Below are 21,490 nucleotides of genomic sequence, written 5' to 3'. Positions count from 1 at the left end.
TGAACCCTAATAGCAACCATACCTACTATTTTACGTTACATAACCCTGTTCCACTAAACCCTACTAGTGTGAGATACTTATGTACCAACCTATTTAGGAACCAACCATTCTCTAATTAGAGATCCAATGGCTAATACAAGACAACCCCAACCTTAATTGTAATACTTCTTATTATTTAAGTAGTATGTTCTTCAAAAGTTATTCTTTTGAAGAAAATAAGTAATTATCATCAACCCTGCTTATAAGGACCCATAAACCCTAGCCAGCTATCACTAGCAAGATAAACCAATCTTGATAGCACCCATGTATAATTAATTGCTTAGGATGCCTAGGCATAACTCCACCTGCAATTGATGAATCCAACTTTGTGGGGATTCATCTAATATCTACTCAAGAACTAGTTGAAACCATAGTAAACCATAGAACCCCACAACCCTAATTACCATACATGTTCTTTATTAAAGAACATGTTCTTCAAAAGTTATTCTTTTGAAGTATATGATAATTAACCATTAACCATGCCATATAGTGCTAAAACCAACCACTACTCACTACATGTTAGGATTATACCAAATGTTATTGTTGGGTGTTATTAGTATTATTGTTATGATATATTGCAGCACCTGTTTATTATACCAAGCAACCAATCCTTAACAAGAACCTTGTTTGTGAATCACTCTAAAAGTGCAACACATCCTAAGCAAATCATTTCAACTAACTAATCCTAAATCATCGAGGTTAGGTCACGCTTAGAGCGATTGCATCTCATACTTATGCATTACTGCATCTCTGCCAATCTTTTAAACATCGTCCTTACCGGACAATGATGCTATTTCAGAATTTGGAGTTATTGCGTAACGAAGACCTTGTCTGCATAATCTTGTAGTCAAGAAAGGCAAGTTCATCACTTACTCATGTCATTTGAGTAATTCTATCAAATTACTTGCAAAGTACTATTATTATCACTATTGCATAAAAACCAAAACCACTACTTTCATAACTATGAATATGACTATGTGGTGGGCAATGGAACCATGGATTGTGTTGATATGGTGGAGGTTCCATTGCAAGGGTTTATATCCATCTAGGATTAAACAACAAATGTCGCCAGTGATTCTTGTGCCGTAATACCCGTGTTAACCATAAGATCCGGAGTGGGACGGAATAGTCAAAAGTGTTTCCACCTCTCGTTCATCAACGGATGCGCTTTACCGTAGTACACTTGTAATCCAAGGGGGCAAGCGGTGAGGCTGGGGAGTCCTAAGTTCCCACGGCATAGTCCATAGTACACTTGTCGCCCGAAGGAGCAAGCGGTGAGGCTGGGGAGTCCTAAGTCCCCACAGTATTGCGGTCTATGATGGGTTGCAGCTACCGGCGTAGGAGTGTATGGTAGAGCCCAGCACTGTCGTCGTGGTCGGGGTCCACCTTGAAATCTACAGGAATAATGGGACCGGCGTGGACCCAGGGTCGGGGCATGCAACAACGGGTGGGTGTTCGAGGTAGCGGAGGAACATGATTGGCTAGACCTTATACCGGGCCTCACACCATAGGAAGTGTGGACGGGAAGATCACCCGGTTGGCACCAAGGTTAAGATCTCTTATGGGTAAAGCAACACACCTCTGCAGAGTGTAAAGAACCGTGACCTGTCACTCCCTGTTCCGGGATATGGAACTGCGAACGCGGCCGGAAAGGAGCTCCATGAAGTTCTAGTAAACCGGTGAAGGCTGACGGACATAGTTCTTCTGAATAAAAGCAACCATTTGAAGAAATGGCTATGAAAACTTGCATTGGTATTAGACTTTCTGGTCTAATGCTGTAGCTAGTGCATTAAATACCTCTTTCCTATAATGAACTTGTTGAGTACGCTCGTACTCATCCCACTCTTAAATCCCCTGCTTAGATATGGAGGCATCGAAGGGGGATCTACAGTGCAACTCGAAGGCCGAGGAGTCAACAACTACGTCAAGAGACAGGAACCTGACAGAAGAGACAGATACCACATCCAACAAGGAGAAAACTTAGTTTAGCCATAGAAGGGAACTAGTTTCCTAAACCTAGCTCCTATTTAGCTAGAATCTATTCTTAGCCTCTTTAGCCAGTTAAATACTCTACAAGTAGAGTTCGTGATAAGACTAGACTACGAGTCGTTCTTCTGGAGTTTATTAGCAATTTTACCTCATTGTAAAGTAGGAGGCTGTGATGATCTTATGTACAGAGTCAATGATGTAATTCTATAGACATGCCTTGGACCCGCATATGTTTCTGTTGTACCACTCTGAGCGATATAATACTAGTGGAACAGTGTTTCATTGGTGTTATATCAGACTTGCATACTACACCATGCAGTGGTATGCCGGGTCACCACATACACCATGTCCAGCCTGTGCCTCGCATCCCGGTCTGGCAGGCATCTTTCTCCAACAAGTTCCCCCAACGGGTTCCGGTAAGCTCCGATCCTCTCCATTCCGGAATCTGAACACAACAGCTGGTTTCCCCCAGCTGAACACAACATTTTCCCAAAAACAAATCATTTCCTTTTTGTCAAAAATTATTCAAGTGATACAAAGCATGCATCTTTCAATTATGCTAAAAAAATTGCTTCTTGAAAATGTCAGGGCACTGGCATAAATATGGCCATATTAATACAGAAAACATGTAGTGGTGAAATCTGATAATATTCAACCAGATATCTTCAACATAACGTATATTTGGTGGGAATAACAATGGAAAAATCCATAGATGTGATATTAGAATCTTACAGATTACTTAAACTAATCAAAAAAGAAAATAAGCAAGAACTATAATACAATACATGATACAATATTTATGAGAATCTACAGGAGCAAAATGAATTACAATTACCTGCAAGGCTGCAAAGTGCTCTTAAGTACCCTGCAGGAATGACACCAAACTAGCGAAAGGTCGTCCTCATATTCCTTTGAAGTTGGAGTACTATATAAAGGCAGATAACTTCATTGCATATTTGCATCAGTATTTTGATAAGAGAGGAGTACCAAATCAATATCTTTTAGTAGCGCTACTGTAACTTCTGGGCTAGTCCAAGCTAAAGGTTATCTGCAGGCAGAGTGGAAACCATGGTCAGAGGGAAGGTGCAGATGCGACGAATTGAGAACTCTCGGTGCTTGTGTAGTGATTGGTGCGGATGCGACGAATTGTGATGTTATATAGATTGATATCTGATCCACGAATACTAATAAACCTCAAGGACATTTATCTATAGTGATTGGTGTGATAGCAACAAATGACGATTCCATGCATTTGTCAATTAACTAAAATCTTTGAATCTGCCACATGTAGCTAACAAGTGTATTGCCATCCTTCAATAAAACTAGAAAGAACAGGATGGCGTATTGACCTACCACCCAAGCTAACTTTCAGTGATGCTTAAGCAAAAAATGCCATTATAAATTAATTAAGATGCCCATTGCCTATATGATAGGCAATAGCTGCATGATTGAGTTCGGATTCCATAAAGTTGTTGGTTATCGTTTTGACTCAGAAGCATATTAACTTAAAGCATCATGTACTCAGCAAAGCGTCCTAGAGCTCAAAAGCAAAAGTATTATGCTCTGCCTCTCAGATATCATACCATATTTGACATGAACAGATAGCAACATCAGTGCAACTACGCCAGAGAAAGAAGTTGACCCCCAACCTGACAGGCTTAATCTAATGAAGATGCAGCAAACTTACTTTACTGTCTCCCTCACAACACATGGGTACAAGTGGATGGATTTGGGAATTCGCTATACCATTTCTCTATGCAACACAAAAGACATACATTGTATTAAATCAACTTGGTGCTTAACAAAAAAATCCTATATGAGCTGTGTTTCTTCACTGGTAGCCTGGTAGGAAAAACCAAATGTCTTTAAAAAGGGAGAACGAAATGTTGCCGCCATAAGTCCTACGTATTCCATTTACTAAGAGGACCAACCTATCTTCAATGGACAACAAAACAAACTATATGTAATAATTCGGTTAAGAAAATCCAATACGCTCTGGGATTTTGCATCTTTTTAAGGAATAACTGAATCCGATTCATTGAAACTTTATTCCAAACTGTACGCCACATGAAACATTCCATAGAAAAGGAAAAACTGAAAAATAGCAATGTCACACTAACTCTTTTCACTTAAAATTAACACAACTTCTTGGCCTCTAAAACATGGAAGAGTTTCTTTAAAGCTTCAGTACAATCATGATTCAACTGGCGTAAGCCCGTCGTAGGCCCGGTCAAAAAAAATCATGATTCAAAATAGTTACAACCAAAGCCGCAGTAGCCAATACGTCATGTAGACATTTAACCTACATGCTAGACATGCTGACTACATCAAGGATTACCCACCTACTCACCAACTAGTTTCATTACGTTTCACACATTCTCACGAAGTCCATCATTCACCACCACTAGTACTATTCCACATCTCAATTCCTGTCACCAGGTGGCAAGTTCTGGAATTGAAACAGGTCATATGAGGTTTGTTGAGCAACTCAAGATCCCAGTATCATTGAAAGCTTTGTTACCATGACCCATGATTAACTGAAACAGTAAAGAAAGTTGTGATGTTTTCCCCTGGCTGAACACAACATTTTCCCAAAAAAATATCATTTGTTTTTTTTTGTCAGAAGTTATCCAAGTGATACAAGGGAACTGGCATGAATATGGCCATATTAATATAGTGCATACTTTTCAATAAGACCTCGGAAGTTTGGAATCAAATACAGAGATGTGAATGCAACTTTATTATGAAACTGGATCATACTAGTGTTGAGCAAAGTTTGGCTGAAAATTGAAAATCATCAAAACCATAAAAATATAGCAGTACGAAAGAACGCACTGAGATCCAACAAATAAATACCAGTTGTCAGAAGGGGGTGATGTCTTAACATGAGTTCAGATCCAAACATTCACAGTAGTTTTGCAGTGTGTGATTATACAAGTCCCCAAACTGGTATAACACCCTGGAGATGTGCTTGAAACCTATATTTCTACAAATTTATCAGACTATTAGTTAGATATAATTCCCAAAGTCCAGCAATTTGTTGGATTCCAAAAACAGAGCCAAGAGACAATCCTGCACTGGAATACAGAACAAAGTAGTGGTAAAATCTGATAATATTCAACATAACCGATTTTTAGTGGGAATAACAATTGAAAAGTCCATAGATGTAATATCAGAGTCTTACAAGATTACTTAAATTAATCAAAAAAGCAAATAAGCAAGAAGTACAATACACTATCTAAAAGCAGATCACTCCATTGCATCAGTAGTTTGATCAGAGAGGAGTACCAAATCAATATCTTTTAGTAGCGCCACTATAACTTCAGGGCTAGTCCAAGATCAAGGTTATCTGCAACGAAAAAAATAGCGCGCTATTTCACGCTAATAGCGGCGCTATAGCGTATTTGTGAGTTGAACGCTACGCTATGCATTCTAGGCACGCTATGACGCTACACGCGTTAAAGATGTGCTATTTCACGCTATTTGGCGCTATTCGCTATTCCGCATAGCACGCTATTTTGCAGAGTAGTTTTTAGTAGCTCATTCCACATTTTGACCCACTTGCGTATCCTAAATCACTATAATCCAGGCAACCCTAGATTAAGAAACTTAGATGCATACTCCCCAACTCCTTGTCACCTCTGCCCGGCAGACGACGACGTGATGTCGCAGCTCCCCCCCGCCCCCCCCCCCCCCTTCTCCTCTGTCAATCGGTGGTAAGCGACCACGCCTAGCTTCACCTTCACGCCTTCACCTGATCATGCCTCCATTCCCCTCCTCCAATCCTTCTAGTTCGGAACAATGTGAATGTGAACTATGGTTTGTGATTTCGAGACTATGTCATATCAAGTTATGGACTATGTGAACAATCTATGGTTGATGTTTGGCTGCAAAATATCATATCCGAGATTTTATAGCTGCAAAGTGCTATATATATTATTATATATATGCTAAAATCCTGAATTTTCATTTTTTTGTTAAACGCTATTTTGAAAAATAGCACGCTATTAGCACGCTATAACGTCTATAGCATTTTTCTGAAGCCCGCGCTATTTGTGTTAGCGCGCTATTTTTGAGTGGAAACCATGGCCAGATGGAAGGTGCGGATACGAGGAATTGAGAACCCTGTCCATAGAAGGGTAACGGGGTAAGCTTCTGCAATTGTCGAGAGGGGCGAAGAAGCGACGCCCGTCACTCACAGGAGCGCGATGAGGACGAAGAGTAGCAGCGCGGCGATGAAGGAATACTTGAGGGCGGCGGCGAAGATGGAGGCGGAGATGAGCACCAGCTGCAGCAGCAGCGACGCGCCGGTCCAGACCAGCGCGGCCGTTAGCCGGCGGCCCGCTGCCGGAAGCCGCACAGGTGACCTCGAGTCGCCCTAGTCGGGTGCGACAAGGAGTCAAGGACCCGTTTGAATACTTCCGGTCTGCCGAGGACACCGGGCAGGAATCAGGGCCGGAGCCAGAGTTGGGATATGTGCCGCCATGGGAGGAGCCAGGAGAGAACACGAGGAAAGAGACGAAGGGGGGTTCGAGAAGGATGGTAAGGTGCACGGCGGCAGCTGTTTATGTCCATACGATCAGAAATCAACGGCTCTGATCAACCAACCTTCCAAAGCACTTTGTACCTCTGCGTGATTAGACGATTACAACTCTCCATGAAAACAAGAACAAAAACGAATACAACTCTTAATTCTGAACGCCCCTACCGCCTATGGCGCCTTTATATACGGCAGCAACCACCTGCCCAGAAATCCACGAGCTTCAACATCGCAGCCACAAACATCCCGAGTTCGCAAAACACGCAAGCCGAAACCATGAGGCGCCGCGGCGGCTTCTCGAGCACGTGGCTCCTCCTTCTCGTTGGCTTCCTCGCCGTCTCCCTCGCTCCGTCGTGTGCAGCAGCAGAGATCAAGACCCGCCCCACGGAGTGGAGCTTCCGCCTCCTCCTACCCAGCGGCGTGACCGGCGCCGAGAGCCTGGCCTTCGACGCGCGCGGGCAGGGCCCCTACGCCGGCGTCTCCGACGGCCGGGTCCTGAAGTGGGCCGGCAGCGCCGTCGGCTGGACCACCTTCGCGCACCACGCCAACTACCGGAAGCTGGCCATATGCACCGTGCCCGTGGCGCCGTCGGAGCAGACGGAGAGCTTGTGTGGGCGCCCGCTCGGGCTCGCCTTCCACCGCAAGTCCGGCGACCTCTACATTGCCGACGCCTACAAGGGGCTCATGAGGGTCAGCGCCGACGGCGGCGAGGCCGAGGTGCTCGCGTCAGGAGCCGACGGCGTTCCGTTCAACTTCGTTAATGGCATCGACGTGGATCAGGCCACCGGTGACGTTTACTTCACCGATAGCAGCGTCACTTACCCGCGAAGGTACATATTCTGTCGAATACACAAACGTAGATCATCCTTCATGCATACTAAGATAAATTTGACTACCATAGCTGACGTACTCTAAATCACCATTATTGATGCAATATGCTACTGAATTTACAGGTTCAATACTGAGATCATGATGAACGCGGACGCCACAGGGAGGCTGCTGAAGTACGATGCAAAGACGAAGCAGGTCACCGTTCTAAAGGACGATCTGCCATACCCTAACGGGGTGGCGGTGAGCTACGACGGCACATACGTTGTCGTGGCGCACACCGTGCCGTGCCAGGCGCATAAGTACTATCTGCAAGGAGCAAAGGCTGGCCGCTACGAACTACTCGCCGATCTGCCGGGATACCCGGACAACGTGAGGCGTGACGGCAAGGGCGGCTACTGGGTGGCTCTGAACCAGGAGAAGGAGCGCCCGAACGCGACCACGGCTGCGGTGAAGCATCTGGTCGGAGTCCGCCTTGACGGCAATGGCGTGGAGGTGGAGGAGCTCACCGCGGCCAAGGGCGTCACGCTGAGCGAGGTGACCGAGAGGAACGGAACGCTGTGGTTGGGCTCCGTTGAGCTTGACTACATAGGAATAGCTTCATGATTTCCTTACATTGTTTTTTATTAGGAGAATCAGTAGTTCAGTACATACTCACTGAGAGTATAACAATGCAGTCAGGTTTAATTTGTTAGCACAAGTATAACTAGATCTTAATTGGTTGGTAGATGTAATTATCGGAGAACGTTTTTACTAATATTTTCTTATCTATACTCAATCTTGTGTGGAAGTTTTCTCTTTACATGGAACATGACATGAAAATACTTTATGGCTGCGTGCGTGCAGACCATAGATCGAAATCCTCAATCCAGTAGAATTCAAGCTGGACGAAATCTTTGTCTGTTTATTGTTGCCCTTCTCTGAATATTATATGTGCATCTTCGTAACCAAAGTGTTCGTGTTCAAGAATCATGAGATGCGCTAATCTCAAAAAAAAAATATACCACGTAATTTCCCCTGGCCAGCAGGTTAGGAAACCAGCAAATGCACAAGTCCACCTCATCGAAACCATGATAGTAGTCAGTAGCAGTGCTTGTGTTCTTATAGTGGCGTGACGGTGTTAGTTTTGCTATATTTTGTTTTGATCACTGGTATCACGGTTGTTTGTCTCCATCAACGACGCCTCATTGTTCCTCGTGCTTCGCTGTTGCGGTAGCCCCGTCCAAGATCCTCTCTGCCCCTTCTGTACAGATCATGCAGAGGATGTGAAGGAAGTTCCTAGCCTGCTGCTTAGTGCTCAACTTTAATTTCACTGTTTGTGTTTACTGATTTAATTGGCAACTTTTCTCTACAGAGGCAAGGATGGGCTCCTAGATGAATCTTCTTCGACGACGATCAGTGATCACTGACTTAACTACATCTATTTGATCAAGCTGACGTTCACAACTTTTGATGGTACATGACTGAAATATATAAAAAAAATAAGTTCTGGCAGACTGCGGATTATTTCAATCCAGTTTGTAGGAAATAGATTCTAAGCCCTGAATCCTCCAAGAGAGTCCTTAATCAACACTCACACCTGTTAGTTATGAGCCCAAAATTTGCACCATGAAGCTGGTTGTCCACTTGTCCTCATTTGCAGTTCATTAGGCTTCATTGCAATTGGTTTGCTACTGTATGAGGGGCCCCAACCCACACACCCAGTTAGATTCTTAGACTGCAGCACGTAAGATTAGAAAACATGGCTTCTTTTGATCGGTTATGAAATTTGGCTATGTGTGTCAGCCTGCTTGATCATTATATATCATGCCTACCTGACATGTATTTGTTGTTTTAAAACTTGCTGGAAAGTACAGAGTGTGCTATTTAGCTTCTCCATCAAAAGATTGATTGATTTTACGGGTCAACTTCTGAAGCCTGGACTTATTAATAGGTTGATTGAATTCACAAAAGATATTTTGCATAGTTTGTTCAGGTCATATGTATTATCTCATTAATAGCAAGTCTACATAATACAGAGTTTTTATCGGCACTTTAGATTTGTTGTTACAAGTTTCCAAATTATGTAATACTGATAAGGGGTGGCCCGATCTTCTCAGTAAGTGGTGGTGATGAAGTTCACAGGATGAACACAGCGGAGATAACAGGATGATGAAGTGGATGATAACTTGTATGACACAACGAAGTCTCCCGATTGGTCCATGTCGCCAATACAACAGCTCTCAACCCTGCAAGATATTCGCAACTCCACACACTTGCGCACATAGCCGCCGACCACGAAGCGGTAAGTTGCAACCGTCTAATTCCCAATGGAACAGCAGATCACACAAGACTTTCAGGAGTAAACACCAAATCAATGCAATATGGTGTAGAGATCCAATAGAGTTGCAAAGCAATCAACTATGAACTAGGGTTTATCTTAAATGTGGTCTAAACCTAATTTGGGGGCGTCATGGGCACTTATATAGGGGTTCAGGACGACCAGGAGTTGAAAAAATACATAGAAAACCAATCCAGATTGGATCTGGTCGAGACAGACTCGGACACGGCCGGCTCAGGAGCCGGTCGACCGGGCCTGGGACCGGGCAGGCCGGTCGGAACCGGGCCTAGCACCGGGTGGTGACCGGGCGCGTGTCGGGTGGCTCAGTACACCCGCCCGGATGGCACAAGCGTAGAAGCCGGTCGGAACCGGGCGCTCCCGGCGTGGGAGCCGGTTGGACCGGGCCTGTGACCGGGTCAGATGGCGTGGCGGCCGGTCGGACCGGGCCTGGCACTAGCCTGGACAGCTTCATCTTCCTCCCTCGCGCATGCCTCCCGCTCCTCCCTCGCGCGTCCATGAGATGTCTCCATGTCCAGCTTCATGTCCAACTCCATGTCCAGCTTCACGTCCAGCTGCTCCTCTTCTCCTCGTGCGATATTTGCTCCCTCTTCATACCTGATCATACATAAGTAATAGGACTTAGGCAGTATAAAGTTCTCATCGATCAAAGTATCCTTTAGGAACAAGTTCACCTGTTGTTTGAGTAGCTTTGCACGAGCCCTTGTAATGGGTCCAATCCTAACTTCATTGGACTTGAGCTTCACAGCAGCATCGCCTTCATCTTGCAATGATGGAGGTAATAGTGTAGTAGGGATGTCCTCATCATCCCCCCCCCCCCCCGTCTTCAAAAGGCGTCGACCTCGACGCTCCAAGGTCTTCTCTGTCATATGGTGTCAAATCAGCCACATTGAAATAATTGTTGACACCAAACTCATCAATTGGAAGATCTACCGAGTATGTATTATCATTAATCTTGGCAAGCACTTTGTAAGGACCAGCACCACGAGGACGCAACTTGGACTTCCATAGCTTCGGGAACCTATCATTGCGAAAATGTACCCAGACCATATCACCAGGCTAGAACAACATCTCCTTGGGCTTCGTGTTCACCCTTGCAGCATTATTCTTGCCTTTCTTCTCTATCAACTCTTTAGTCTTCACATGTATCTTCCATATAAAATATGTCTTCTTTGATGCCTCCATATTGACTCTCTCATGTATGGGTAGAGGCAACAAGTCAAGTGGAGTAATGGGTTTGAAACCATACACCACCTCAAAGGGAGACAACTCGGTGGTAGAATGTACCGCCCTGTTGTAAGCAAACTCCACATGCGGAAAACAATCTTCCCACTCCTTCAGGTTCTTCTTGATCATGGATCTCAACAGTTGTGACAATGTTCTATTCACCATCTCAGTTTGACCATCAGTTTGGGGATGACAAGTTGTACTGAAAAGTAACTTTGTCCCCAGCTTTCCCCAAAGTATCTTCCAGAAGTAGCTCATAAACTTCACGTCACGATCAGAAACAATAGTCTTCGGGACTCCATGTAGACGTACAATCTCTCTGAAAAATAGGTTAGCAATATGCGACGCATAATCACTCTTGTGGCAGGAAATAAAATGAGACATCTTAGAGAATCTATCCACTACCACAAATATAGAATCATGGCCTCTCTGTACGCGGCAAACCCAACACAAAATCCATACTAATATCCTCTCATGGTGTAGTAGGTGCCGGTAAAGGAGTATACAACCCGTGAGGCTTCAGCTTGGATTTGGACTTGTTGCAAGTAATGCATCTCTTCACATACCTATCCACATCCCGCCTCATCTTTGGCCAATAAAAGTGATCAGCGAGCATGAGTAGCGTCTTCTCACGCCCAAAGTGATCCAATAAGAGCAAACGCACAGACGATTCTGGAACACATAGTTTGTTAGCTATAAACAAGAACCCATCATGTATGTGATATTTCTCCCATGCTTTACCAATAGCACACAAGCGATATGGTTCCGCAAAATCATGATCAGTAGCATACAAATCACATAGTACTTCTAATCCAGGAATTTTTACATCAAGTTGAGTTAATAGCATATTTTTTCTAGATAGAGCATCAGCAACAATGTTATCTTTTCTTATGCTTAATAATGTATGTAAAAGACTCAATGAACTCAACCCACTTAGCAAGACGCCTATGCAATGTAGATTGAGCTTTCAGATATTTCAAAGCTTCAAGATCAGAATGTATGATAAATTCTTTTGGCCCCAAATACTGTTGTCAAATCTCAAGAACTCTAATTAAAGCATACAATTCTTTATCATAGATAGGACAGTTCAACTTAGCACCAGAAAGTTTTTCAGAAAAATATGCAATTGGACGACCCTCTTGCATCAACACACCACCAATTCTAATACCACTAGCATCACATTCAATCTCAAATTTCTTATTGAAATCAGGAAGTGCAAGCAACGGTGCAGAAGTTTACAATTTTTTCAGTTCATCAAAAGCATGATCTTGGGCTGTGCCCCACTCAAAGACAACACCCTTTTTAGTCAATTCATTCAAAGGTGCAGCAATAGTACTAAAATTGGGCACAAATCTTCTATAAAACCCAACAAGACCATGAAAACTTCTTACTTGACTCACATTCATGGGAGTAGGCCAATTTTGAATTGCATCAGTTTTAGACACATCTACTTCTACTCCATGCTTAGAGACAACATAACCCAGAAATATGACCTTATCTTTGCAAAATGTGCACTTCTCAAGATTACCATAGAGTTTACTATCACGCAACACTTGCAAAACATGTCGAATATGTATAGTATGATCATATTCATTGCGGATGTAGATTAATATGTCATCAAAGTACACAACCACAAACTTGCCAATAAAATCACGCAAAACATGGTTCATCAGTCTCATGAAAGTGATAGGTGCATTAGTCAAACCAAAAGGCATTACTAACCACACATATAAACCAAATTTTGTTTTAAAGGTTGTTTTCCAGTCATCCCATTCTTTCATCATAATTTGATGATAACCACTACGCAAATCAGTTTTGGAGAAAACAGCAGCACCACTCAATTCATCTAACATATCCTCTAAACGGGGATTAGGATGACGATATCGAATAATAATGTTGTTTATCGCTCTACAATCAACACACATGTGCCATGTACAATCTTTCTTAGGAACTAGAATAACAGGAACAGCAAAAGGACTTAGGCTTATGCGGATATAACCTTTGTCGAGTAGCGCTTGTACTTGCTTCTGTATCTCCTTCGTCTCTTCGGGGTTCGTCCTATATGGCGCCCTATTGGGCAGCGAAGCTCCGGGGATCAAGTCAATTTGATGCTCAATACCACGCAATGGTGGCAATCCTGCTGGCACCTCCTCCGGAAACATATCGTTGAATTCCTGCAAAACACTAGAAACACCAAGAGAAATAGGGGTCATGTCGTTAGAAACCAAAACCTCACCCTTGTACATGAGCACAAGAGGCATGGCTGTAGGATCCTCACTAAATTCTCTCATGTCCTCTTTGGTGGCTAATAAGACTAAGGAATTCACTCTCTCACTTTTTGTTATATCACTCACGGTATTACAATTCTCTCGCCTATCCACTGGAGCATCCTCCAAGTTTACTTCAACTTTCTGACGAGATTCATCGACAATTTGCTGTGGTGACATTGGCTGCAAGTTGATTTTCTTGCCCTTGAACTCCAAGTGATACGTATTGGCACGGCCATTGTGTTGCACAGAACGGTCATAGAGCCAGGGCCGACCCAATAATAGGTGACACACCGTCATAGGAACCACATCAAAATCAATGGAATCCTTATACGGTCCAATCTCAAAATCAACATGCATCATGTGGTTTACCTTCATATCACCATTATCACTCAACCACTGAATATAGTATGGATGCGGGTGCGGTAGATACTTCAGTTTCAGCTTGGTACACAACTCTTTGCTTGCTAAACTGCGGCAACTCCCGCCATCAATAATAACCTTGCAAGCTTTATAAGAGACCAACTAGTGCCTTTGTTTGGAACAGATTGCAGCGCTGAGTAGATGCACTTGGAAACACATTAAGAGCATGCTGAGACACAACTATAGTGCAAGCTTCAGACGGATAAGCATCTACACCATCACTGTCATAGTCCTCATCTTATGGAGCAGATGGATAAACATCATATCCAGTTCATACTCATTGTCCTCATTGATAAACATGACCTTGCGGTTAGGACAATATCTCTTGAAGTGACCCTTGCCACCACATGTATGACAAGCCGTATCATGGTTACGCGCAGTAGACATGCTAGAACCACTTGTACTTGTAGCAGGTTTGGGCTTCTTTGTGTTGGACACATTGGAGACCGGCTTGCTAGAAGAAGTAGGGAACGTTGTGGGGCGGGAAGATGGCACCGGCGCCGTCAGCTCCGGTAGCACGTCCTTTGACTTGCGCCTCATCAGCCAACTGTGCTTCAGCTTCTCTTGCATGATGTAACAATTGATTCATAGTAGTGTAACTTTGGTAATGAACAATGCCTTTAACCTTATATGTCAAACCATGTAGAAAGCGTTGCATCGTTATCTCAAGTGACTCACGGACACGGCCACACTGCATAAGCATCTCCATCTCCATGTAATAAGCATCAACTGTCATAACACCTTGCCTCAATAGGGTCAACTTGTCATATATAGATCGCAAATAATTAGTGGGAACAAAATGAGCTTGCATAATGACATTCATCTCGCGCCATGTACGAACTGGCAACTCATTATCTTCCTGACGAGCACGTGTAACTCCAACGCAATGCATAACCATCAAATTCTGAGGAAGCAAGCTTAACCTTCCTATCTTCAGTATAGTCATGTAGACGCCACAACTTCTCAAGTTTCAGCTCCCAAGTGAGGTATTCTTCAACATCAGCACCTCCTTCAAATTTGGGTATTGAGAACTTTGGCTGACCCAAACCATCATCTTGCTGTTGTGGAGGAACCCGGCGAGCTCCGAGTTCAACAAAGCCACGACCACGGTTACCACGTCTAGCACCACGACCAACACCAAGTGCATCTTGAAGCTCAGCATCCTCATCTTCATGTTGTTGTTGTAGGGTCAGATTAGCAACAGCTAGAGTCAACGCTTGAATACTGCGCTGAATATCCATCATTTGATCTTGCATTGCATTGACGGTCTCATTAGTAGTATCCAGCTTCTGGGAAATCTCCTGAACAGTAACCTTAATTTCATCGTCCTGAGTGCAGAATTCACATCGCATCTCATTACGAAGAGCTTCATATTCCCTCCAAGTCATCACATCAGCGGCATCCTTGTTTTTCTGGTTAACAATTTTTTCATCACTAGAAGACATGGTTAGTAGATTAGTGCACTAAAACAAATATATATAGTGGTGCTCTCACAACTCACTCAAAACTGATAAGAAAAGGAAATCTTACCGCTCCAAAGTGAATTAGTATTGCTTACCACTTGTAGTGACGACTAGTGCACAGATGTAGCGAAGCGAATATCAAGGGTATAAGAACAATCACATGCCAAAGCAGGGTATATGTGGGGATGTAGGTGGGCTACCTATTTGCACCAATAACAAGCTCTAGCATTGACCGTAGACAACCAATGATACCCACACAAGGCGATAAATGTGGCAATGCAACTATATGGAAGAAAAGGTTGCAATGCACTCGAGAAACGCTAGCAAAGCTCAATGGGGCAGGCACAAGATTGCTCAACTACAGGTGCAGCAAAGTAAACTTAGACCTTTACCCTATTCTACTAGCACTTTACTTTTCGTTTTGATTTTTTTTATTTTTTATCACACGTAGCTATGTAGCTCTTTTTGCTTCTTTTCTCTTTTAACTTTTATTTTATTTTATGACGCAACTCCTTGATAACACGTCCAATAGATAATGCAACACACCAAAACCCTAATGAGCGGCCTGTCGAGCGGTAAAAGTAGTCTCTTATGGGGAAGTTCCTAATCACTTATATCGAAAGGCTGTGGCTATGGTTGGGAACAAGCACACTGTACGCTATGTGGACTCGGAGTAACAAAAACTGAAACTAGATGATAGCGGAAACACAAACCCTAACAATACTAGATGGAAGAAAAAGATACGCAAAAACAACTATGAAAAGCAACTGAAACTCGAAATTAGTGCAATTTAAGGCTATGGCAAACCCTAACCCTAACTTTTTATGGCCTTTTCTGGATAGTAAAACACTCACAACTCAACTATGGGGTGGATTGTGGATGGCTTACCGAGGAAACACTGAAATCTGATACCAAGATGATAAGGGGTGGCCCGATCTTCTCAGTAAACAACGGTGGTGATGAAGTTCACGGGATGAACACAACAGAGATAACATGATGATAAAGTGGATGATAACTTGTATGACGCAACGAAGTCTCTCGATTGTTCCCTGTCGCCAATGCAATAGCTCTCAACCCTGCAAGATATTCGCAACTCCACACACTTGCACATGTAGCCGCCGACCACGAAGCGGTAAGTTGCAACCGTCTAATTCCCAATGGAACATCAGATCACACAAGACTTTCAGGATAAACACCAAATCAATGCAATATGGTGTAGAGATTCAATAGAGTTGCAAAGCAATCAACTATGAACTAGGGTTTATCTTAAACATGGTCTAAACCTAATTTGGGGGGCATCCTGGGCACTTATATAGGGGTTCAGGACGACCAGGAGTCAAAAAGATACATAGAAAACCGACTCAGATTGGATCTTGTCGAGACAGACTCGTACACGGCCGGCTCAGGAGCCGGTCGACCGGGCCTGGGACTGGGGCAGGCCGGTCGGAACCGGGCCTGGCACTGGGTGGTGACCGGGCGCGGGTCGGGTGGCTCAGTACACCCGCCCGGATGGCACAAGAGTAGAACCCGGTCGGAACCGGGCGCTCTCGGCGTGGGAGCCGGTTGGACCGGGCCTGTGACCGGGTCGGCCGGCGTGGCGGCCGGTCGGACCGGTCCTGGTACCAGCCTGGACATCTTCGTCTTCCTCCCTCGCGCATGCCTCCCGCTCCTCCCTCGTGCGTCCATGGGATGTTTTCATGTGCAGCTTCATGTCCAGCTCCATGTCCAGCTTCACGTCCAGCTGCTCCTCTTCTCCTCGTGCGATGTGTTGTGGGTATACTTTATAGGTATATCAACGGCATGGCCTAGATCCGGCAAGCCCGGGTGGTCCACAGATGGTGATGTGGCATGTGGCCCATCGGGCGGCCTAGTTGCTGTAGATCCTGAAGGATGAAGTCCAGCCCAGGAACGAGGAGCCGGATCCCAACCGACCTGCGAAGGAGGCCGGATCCGTGAAGCCCATGAAGTATCTGGATCCAGCACGGCCTTGATGGAAGGCGGATACTTGACGTACACGGCAAGACATTGAACCGTAGTTAGGCAACTTGTATTCCGGCTAGGACTTTCCATGTAAACCCTAGGTCCGTGCGCCTTTATATGCCGGATCCTGGGAGCCCTAGAGGCACAATCACAACTCATTGTAACAATGCAAAAGCGCCCAGATAATTCCAGACAAGCAGCAGTAGGCCCTGTCTTTGAGCAGGTGTTCCGAAGCTGGGTAAATCGCGTACCACCGTCCCGAGGACTCGCCGCCCTATGGCCCCTACTTCTTCTCCCCTCCATGAGGATCCCTCCTCTGGAGTACCGTCGAATAGGCAACGACAGTTGGCGCCCACCATGGGGCCAACGGCGTCTGGAGGCAAGAACCGGGAGGGTTCCGCCATGGGAAGTTACGATGAATCCATTGCTGTGGGGCATGTCCTTTACGCCGGGAACTTTCCGATCGTCCCTCAGGGCGAGTGCTGGATTCCGGCTAGGACCGACCCCGTCAAGCTCTCCATCGTCCCAATTGGCGGCATTCACATCTTCATCGGCGAAACCGTCGATCTCAATGGAAACACCCTGGTAAGTAACACTGACGCGACCGCCGCTGAGCGGAACGCAGACGCGAAGATCCGATCTGAGATGCTGGAGCTTCCAAAGGAAGATTCCGCCTTAGATCTGGAAAAATCAAACCCCACCCAATCCGCCCCGAGCAGGAAACAACGATGGAAGACCAATGCAGATCCGCCTGGGTCTCCCACGTGTTAGAGAAGCAAAGGTGTCACTTCGTGCACTTCCTCGCACATACCATGGAACCGCTCCTCCTCCGAAAGATGCGGGACCCATGCAGGTTGATGATGCCGGAACCGACGACGCCCCGGAACAGCATGAGGCTATCAGGGATAGCAGCACACCGGATCAGCAAGAGGAGGCCAGAGAGGTAGAAGAATCAATCCTGGGCAACCTCAGTCCAACTTCCGATTATGCTTCGTCCATGAACACGGAGGAATTTGACCAAGCTTTGAAGGAGCTAGAAGGCGAAAAGGAAGCTGACGCGAAATCTGCCCCACCTAAGTAGGTCCTAGTGACCATAACTGGGTTAGGCGAAGACGCTGACGAAGAAGCTCCTGCTGCAGCAGATCTCCCGATAGCTTCCAATTTGGATACTCCGCCATCGCGACCTCGTCGCCGCGCTGCGTCGGAATCCAGAGAAGACAACATTTCTGGGGACAAGTATTACCTGACTCCGGAAGAGCTCGTGGAGCAAGTAGGCATAGGGGCCCTAGTTCACACAGAAGTCCTTAACAAGCCGATAACTCCGGAGGAAGCCGCATATCCAGTAGCTCTAGAAGCAACAAGAAGGGAAATGCTGGCTACCGCAAAGAAGATCTCCACCACCGCAGCTGCGATGCTGGAAGAAAGGCAAGAAGGGCAAGAAGTAATGGACAACTTCCGCCAAAGAGAGCGTGAAGCCGTTGACTCCTTGCAGAAGGCCAAGAAACTCCGAGAACATTGGGAGGCCAAAATAAAGGAAGCTGATAAGATCCGGCGGGAAGCCATTGGCCCCCGCAAGATCACCTTCGCAACTCCCTCCAATCTGCAGCCACTCACAACTCCGAAGGAGAACATGAAGAAGGCTACGGAACTTCTGAACAAGAAGAACGAGGAAATCGACATCAACCACCTCCGCACGCTCGTCGCTTCAGCGGTGCACCAACAGAGCAAGGCAGACACTTCGCGCAAGTTGGAATCTAACCCAGAGTTATGTGTTTCCACTGCGCAAAAGGACGCCTCCAGAAGCAAGCACCGCAACGATGAATCGCGCACCGGATCCTCCGAGCGCAGGAGGAGAACCAGAGAACACCCAAATCCAACCCATGTGCCATCAAAGACACCTCCGTCAGATCCAAAGAAGGGAAAGGATGTGAAGTACACTGGTAGGGACAAGTACCGGAATCCGTCACCTCCGCCCAACGGATACCCGCGCCATCCGCCTCCTCGCCGTCGTAGTCCAGCCGGAAACACTAGACCCCATGGGCCTGGTAGAATAAACATCCGCAACAACGTGGCCCCTCAGAGGAACAGGAACAGAGAGCGCACGCCGGAACCCCGTCGGAGCCGACACGAGGAGCGCGACCCGGAGCCCCGTAGAAGCCGGAACGACGAAGGCAGCCAGCAAGATGGTGAAGGCAGCCACCAAAGCTGGAGTTAGCATCATGAAGGGCGAGGAGAATCAGAAGGCGGAAGCAAGAGGTCACATCAGGCCCCCCGCAGATCTCCCTCCCCACCACTGATACGCGTACAGCACGCGACCGTTGGGAACCCCAAGAGGAAGGTGTGATGCGTACAGCGGCAAGTTTTCCCTCAGTAAGAAACCAAGGTTTATCGAACCAGTAGGAGCCAATAAGCATGTTGAAGGTTGATGGCGGCGGAGTGTAGTGCGGCGCAACACCAGGGATTCCGGCGCCAACGTGGAACCTGCACAACACAACCAAGATACTTTGTCCCAACGTAACAGTGAGGTTGTCAATCTCACCGGCTTGCTGTAACAAAGGATTAGATGTATAGTGTGGATGATGAAGTTTGTAGAGAACAGTAGAACGAGTATTGCAGTAGATTGTATTCGATGTAAAAGAATGGACCGGGGTCCACACTTCACTAGAGGTGTCTCTCCGATAAGAATAAACATGTTGGGTGAACAAATTACAGTTGGGCAATTGACAAATAAAGAGGGCATGACCATGCACATACATGTTATGATGAGTATTGTGAGATTTAATTGGGCATTACGACAAAGTACATAGACCGCTATCCAGCATGCATCTATGCCTAAAAAGTCCACCTTCAGGTTATCATCCGAACCCCCTCCAGTATTAAGTTGCAAACAACAGACAATTGCATTAAGTATGGTGCGTAATATAATCAATAAATACATCCTTAGACATAGCATTGATGTTTTATCCCTAGTGGCAACAGCACATCCACAACCTTAGAGGTTTCTGTCACTCCCCCAGATTTAATGGAGATATGAACCCACTATCGAGCATAAATACTCCCTCTTGGAGGTACAAGCAAAAACTTGGCCAGAGCCTCTACTAGTAACGAAGAGCATGCAAGATCATAAACAACACATAGATGATATTGATAATCAACATAACATAGCATTCATTTATTCATCGGATCCCAACAAACACAACATGTAGCATTACAGATAGATGATCTTGATCATGTTAGGCAGCTCACAAGATCCAACAATGATAGCACAATTAGGAGAAGACGACCATCTAGCTACTGCTATGGACCCATAGTCCAGGGGTGAACTACTCACTCATCACTCCGGAGGCGACCATGGCGGTAAAGAGTCCTCCGGGAGATGATTCCCCTCTCCGGCAGGGTGCCAGAGGCGATCTCCTGAATCCCCTGAGATGGGATTGGCGGCGGCGGCGTCTCTGGAAGGTTTTCTGTATCGTGGCTCTCGGTACTGGAGTTATTCTCGACGAAGGCTTAAGTAGGCGGAAGGGTAGGTCAGGGGGCGCCACGAGGGGCCCACACCACAGGCCGGCGCGGCCAGGGCCTGGGCCGTGCCGCCCTGGTGTGGCGTCGCCTCGTCTCCCCACTTCGTATCTCCCCCGGTGTTCTGGAAGCTTCGTGGAAAAATAAGATCCTGGGCGTTGATTTCGTCCAATTCCGAGAATATTTCCTTACTAGGATTTCTGAAACCAAAAAAAGTAGAAAACAGCAACTGGCTCTTCGGCATCTTGTTAATAGGTTAGTGCCGGAAAATGCATAAATATGATATAAAGTATGCATAAAACATGTAGGTATCATCAATAAAGTAGCATGGAACATAAGAAATTATCGATACGTTGGAGACGTATCAGCATCCCCAAGCTTAGTTCCTGCTCGTCCCGAGTAGGTGAACGATAACAAAGATAATTTCTGAAGTGACATGCCATCATAATCTTGATCATACTATTGTAAGCACATGTAATGAATGCAGCGATTCGAAGCAATGTTAATGCAATGAGTAAACAATTGAATCATATAGCAAAGACTTTTCATGAATAGTACTTTCAAGACAAGCATCAATAAGTCTTGCATAAGAGTTAACTCATAAAGCAATAAATTCATAGTAGAGGTATTGAAGCAACACAAAGGAAGATTAAGTTTCAGCGGTTGCTTTCAACTTGTAACATGTATATCTCATGGATATTGTCAATGCAAAGTAATATAACAAGTGCAATATGCAAGTATGTAGGAATCAATGCACAGTTCACACAAGTTTTGCTTCTTGAGATGGAGAGAAATAGGTGAACTGACTCAACATAAAAGTACAAGAAAGGCCCTTCACAGAGGGAAGCATCGATTGCTATATTTGTGCTAGAGCTTTGGT

The 21,490-nt window shown here is 45.4% G+C and overlaps 1 protein-coding gene across 1 annotated transcript; it reads left to right on the top strand.

Moving 5' to 3' along the window:
• The first annotated feature begins 6,802 nt into the window (after nt 1–6,802).
• Nucleotides 6,803–8,136, top strand: LOC127338865 (protein STRICTOSIDINE SYNTHASE-LIKE 10-like). The gene is made up of 2 exons (XM_051364830.2): nt 6,803–7,398; nt 7,522–8,136. The coding sequence occupies exons 1-2, from the start codon at nt 6,845–6,847 to the stop codon at nt 8,000–8,002; spliced, it is 1,035 nt and encodes a 344-aa protein (XP_051220790.1). The 5' UTR covers nt 6,803–6,844; the 3' UTR covers nt 8,003–8,136.
• Nucleotides 8,137–21,490: the final 13,354 nt, after the last annotated feature.

Source organism: Lolium perenne, chromosome 3 (assembly GCF_019359855.2).
Source record: "Lolium perenne isolate Kyuss_39 chromosome 3, Kyuss_2.0, whole genome shotgun sequence".
Classification (NCBI taxonomy): domain Eukaryota; kingdom Viridiplantae; phylum Streptophyta; class Magnoliopsida; order Poales; family Poaceae; genus Lolium; species Lolium perenne.
Note: the sequence above shows the minus strand (reverse complement) of the source record. Positions and strands in the feature narration are given on the sequence as shown.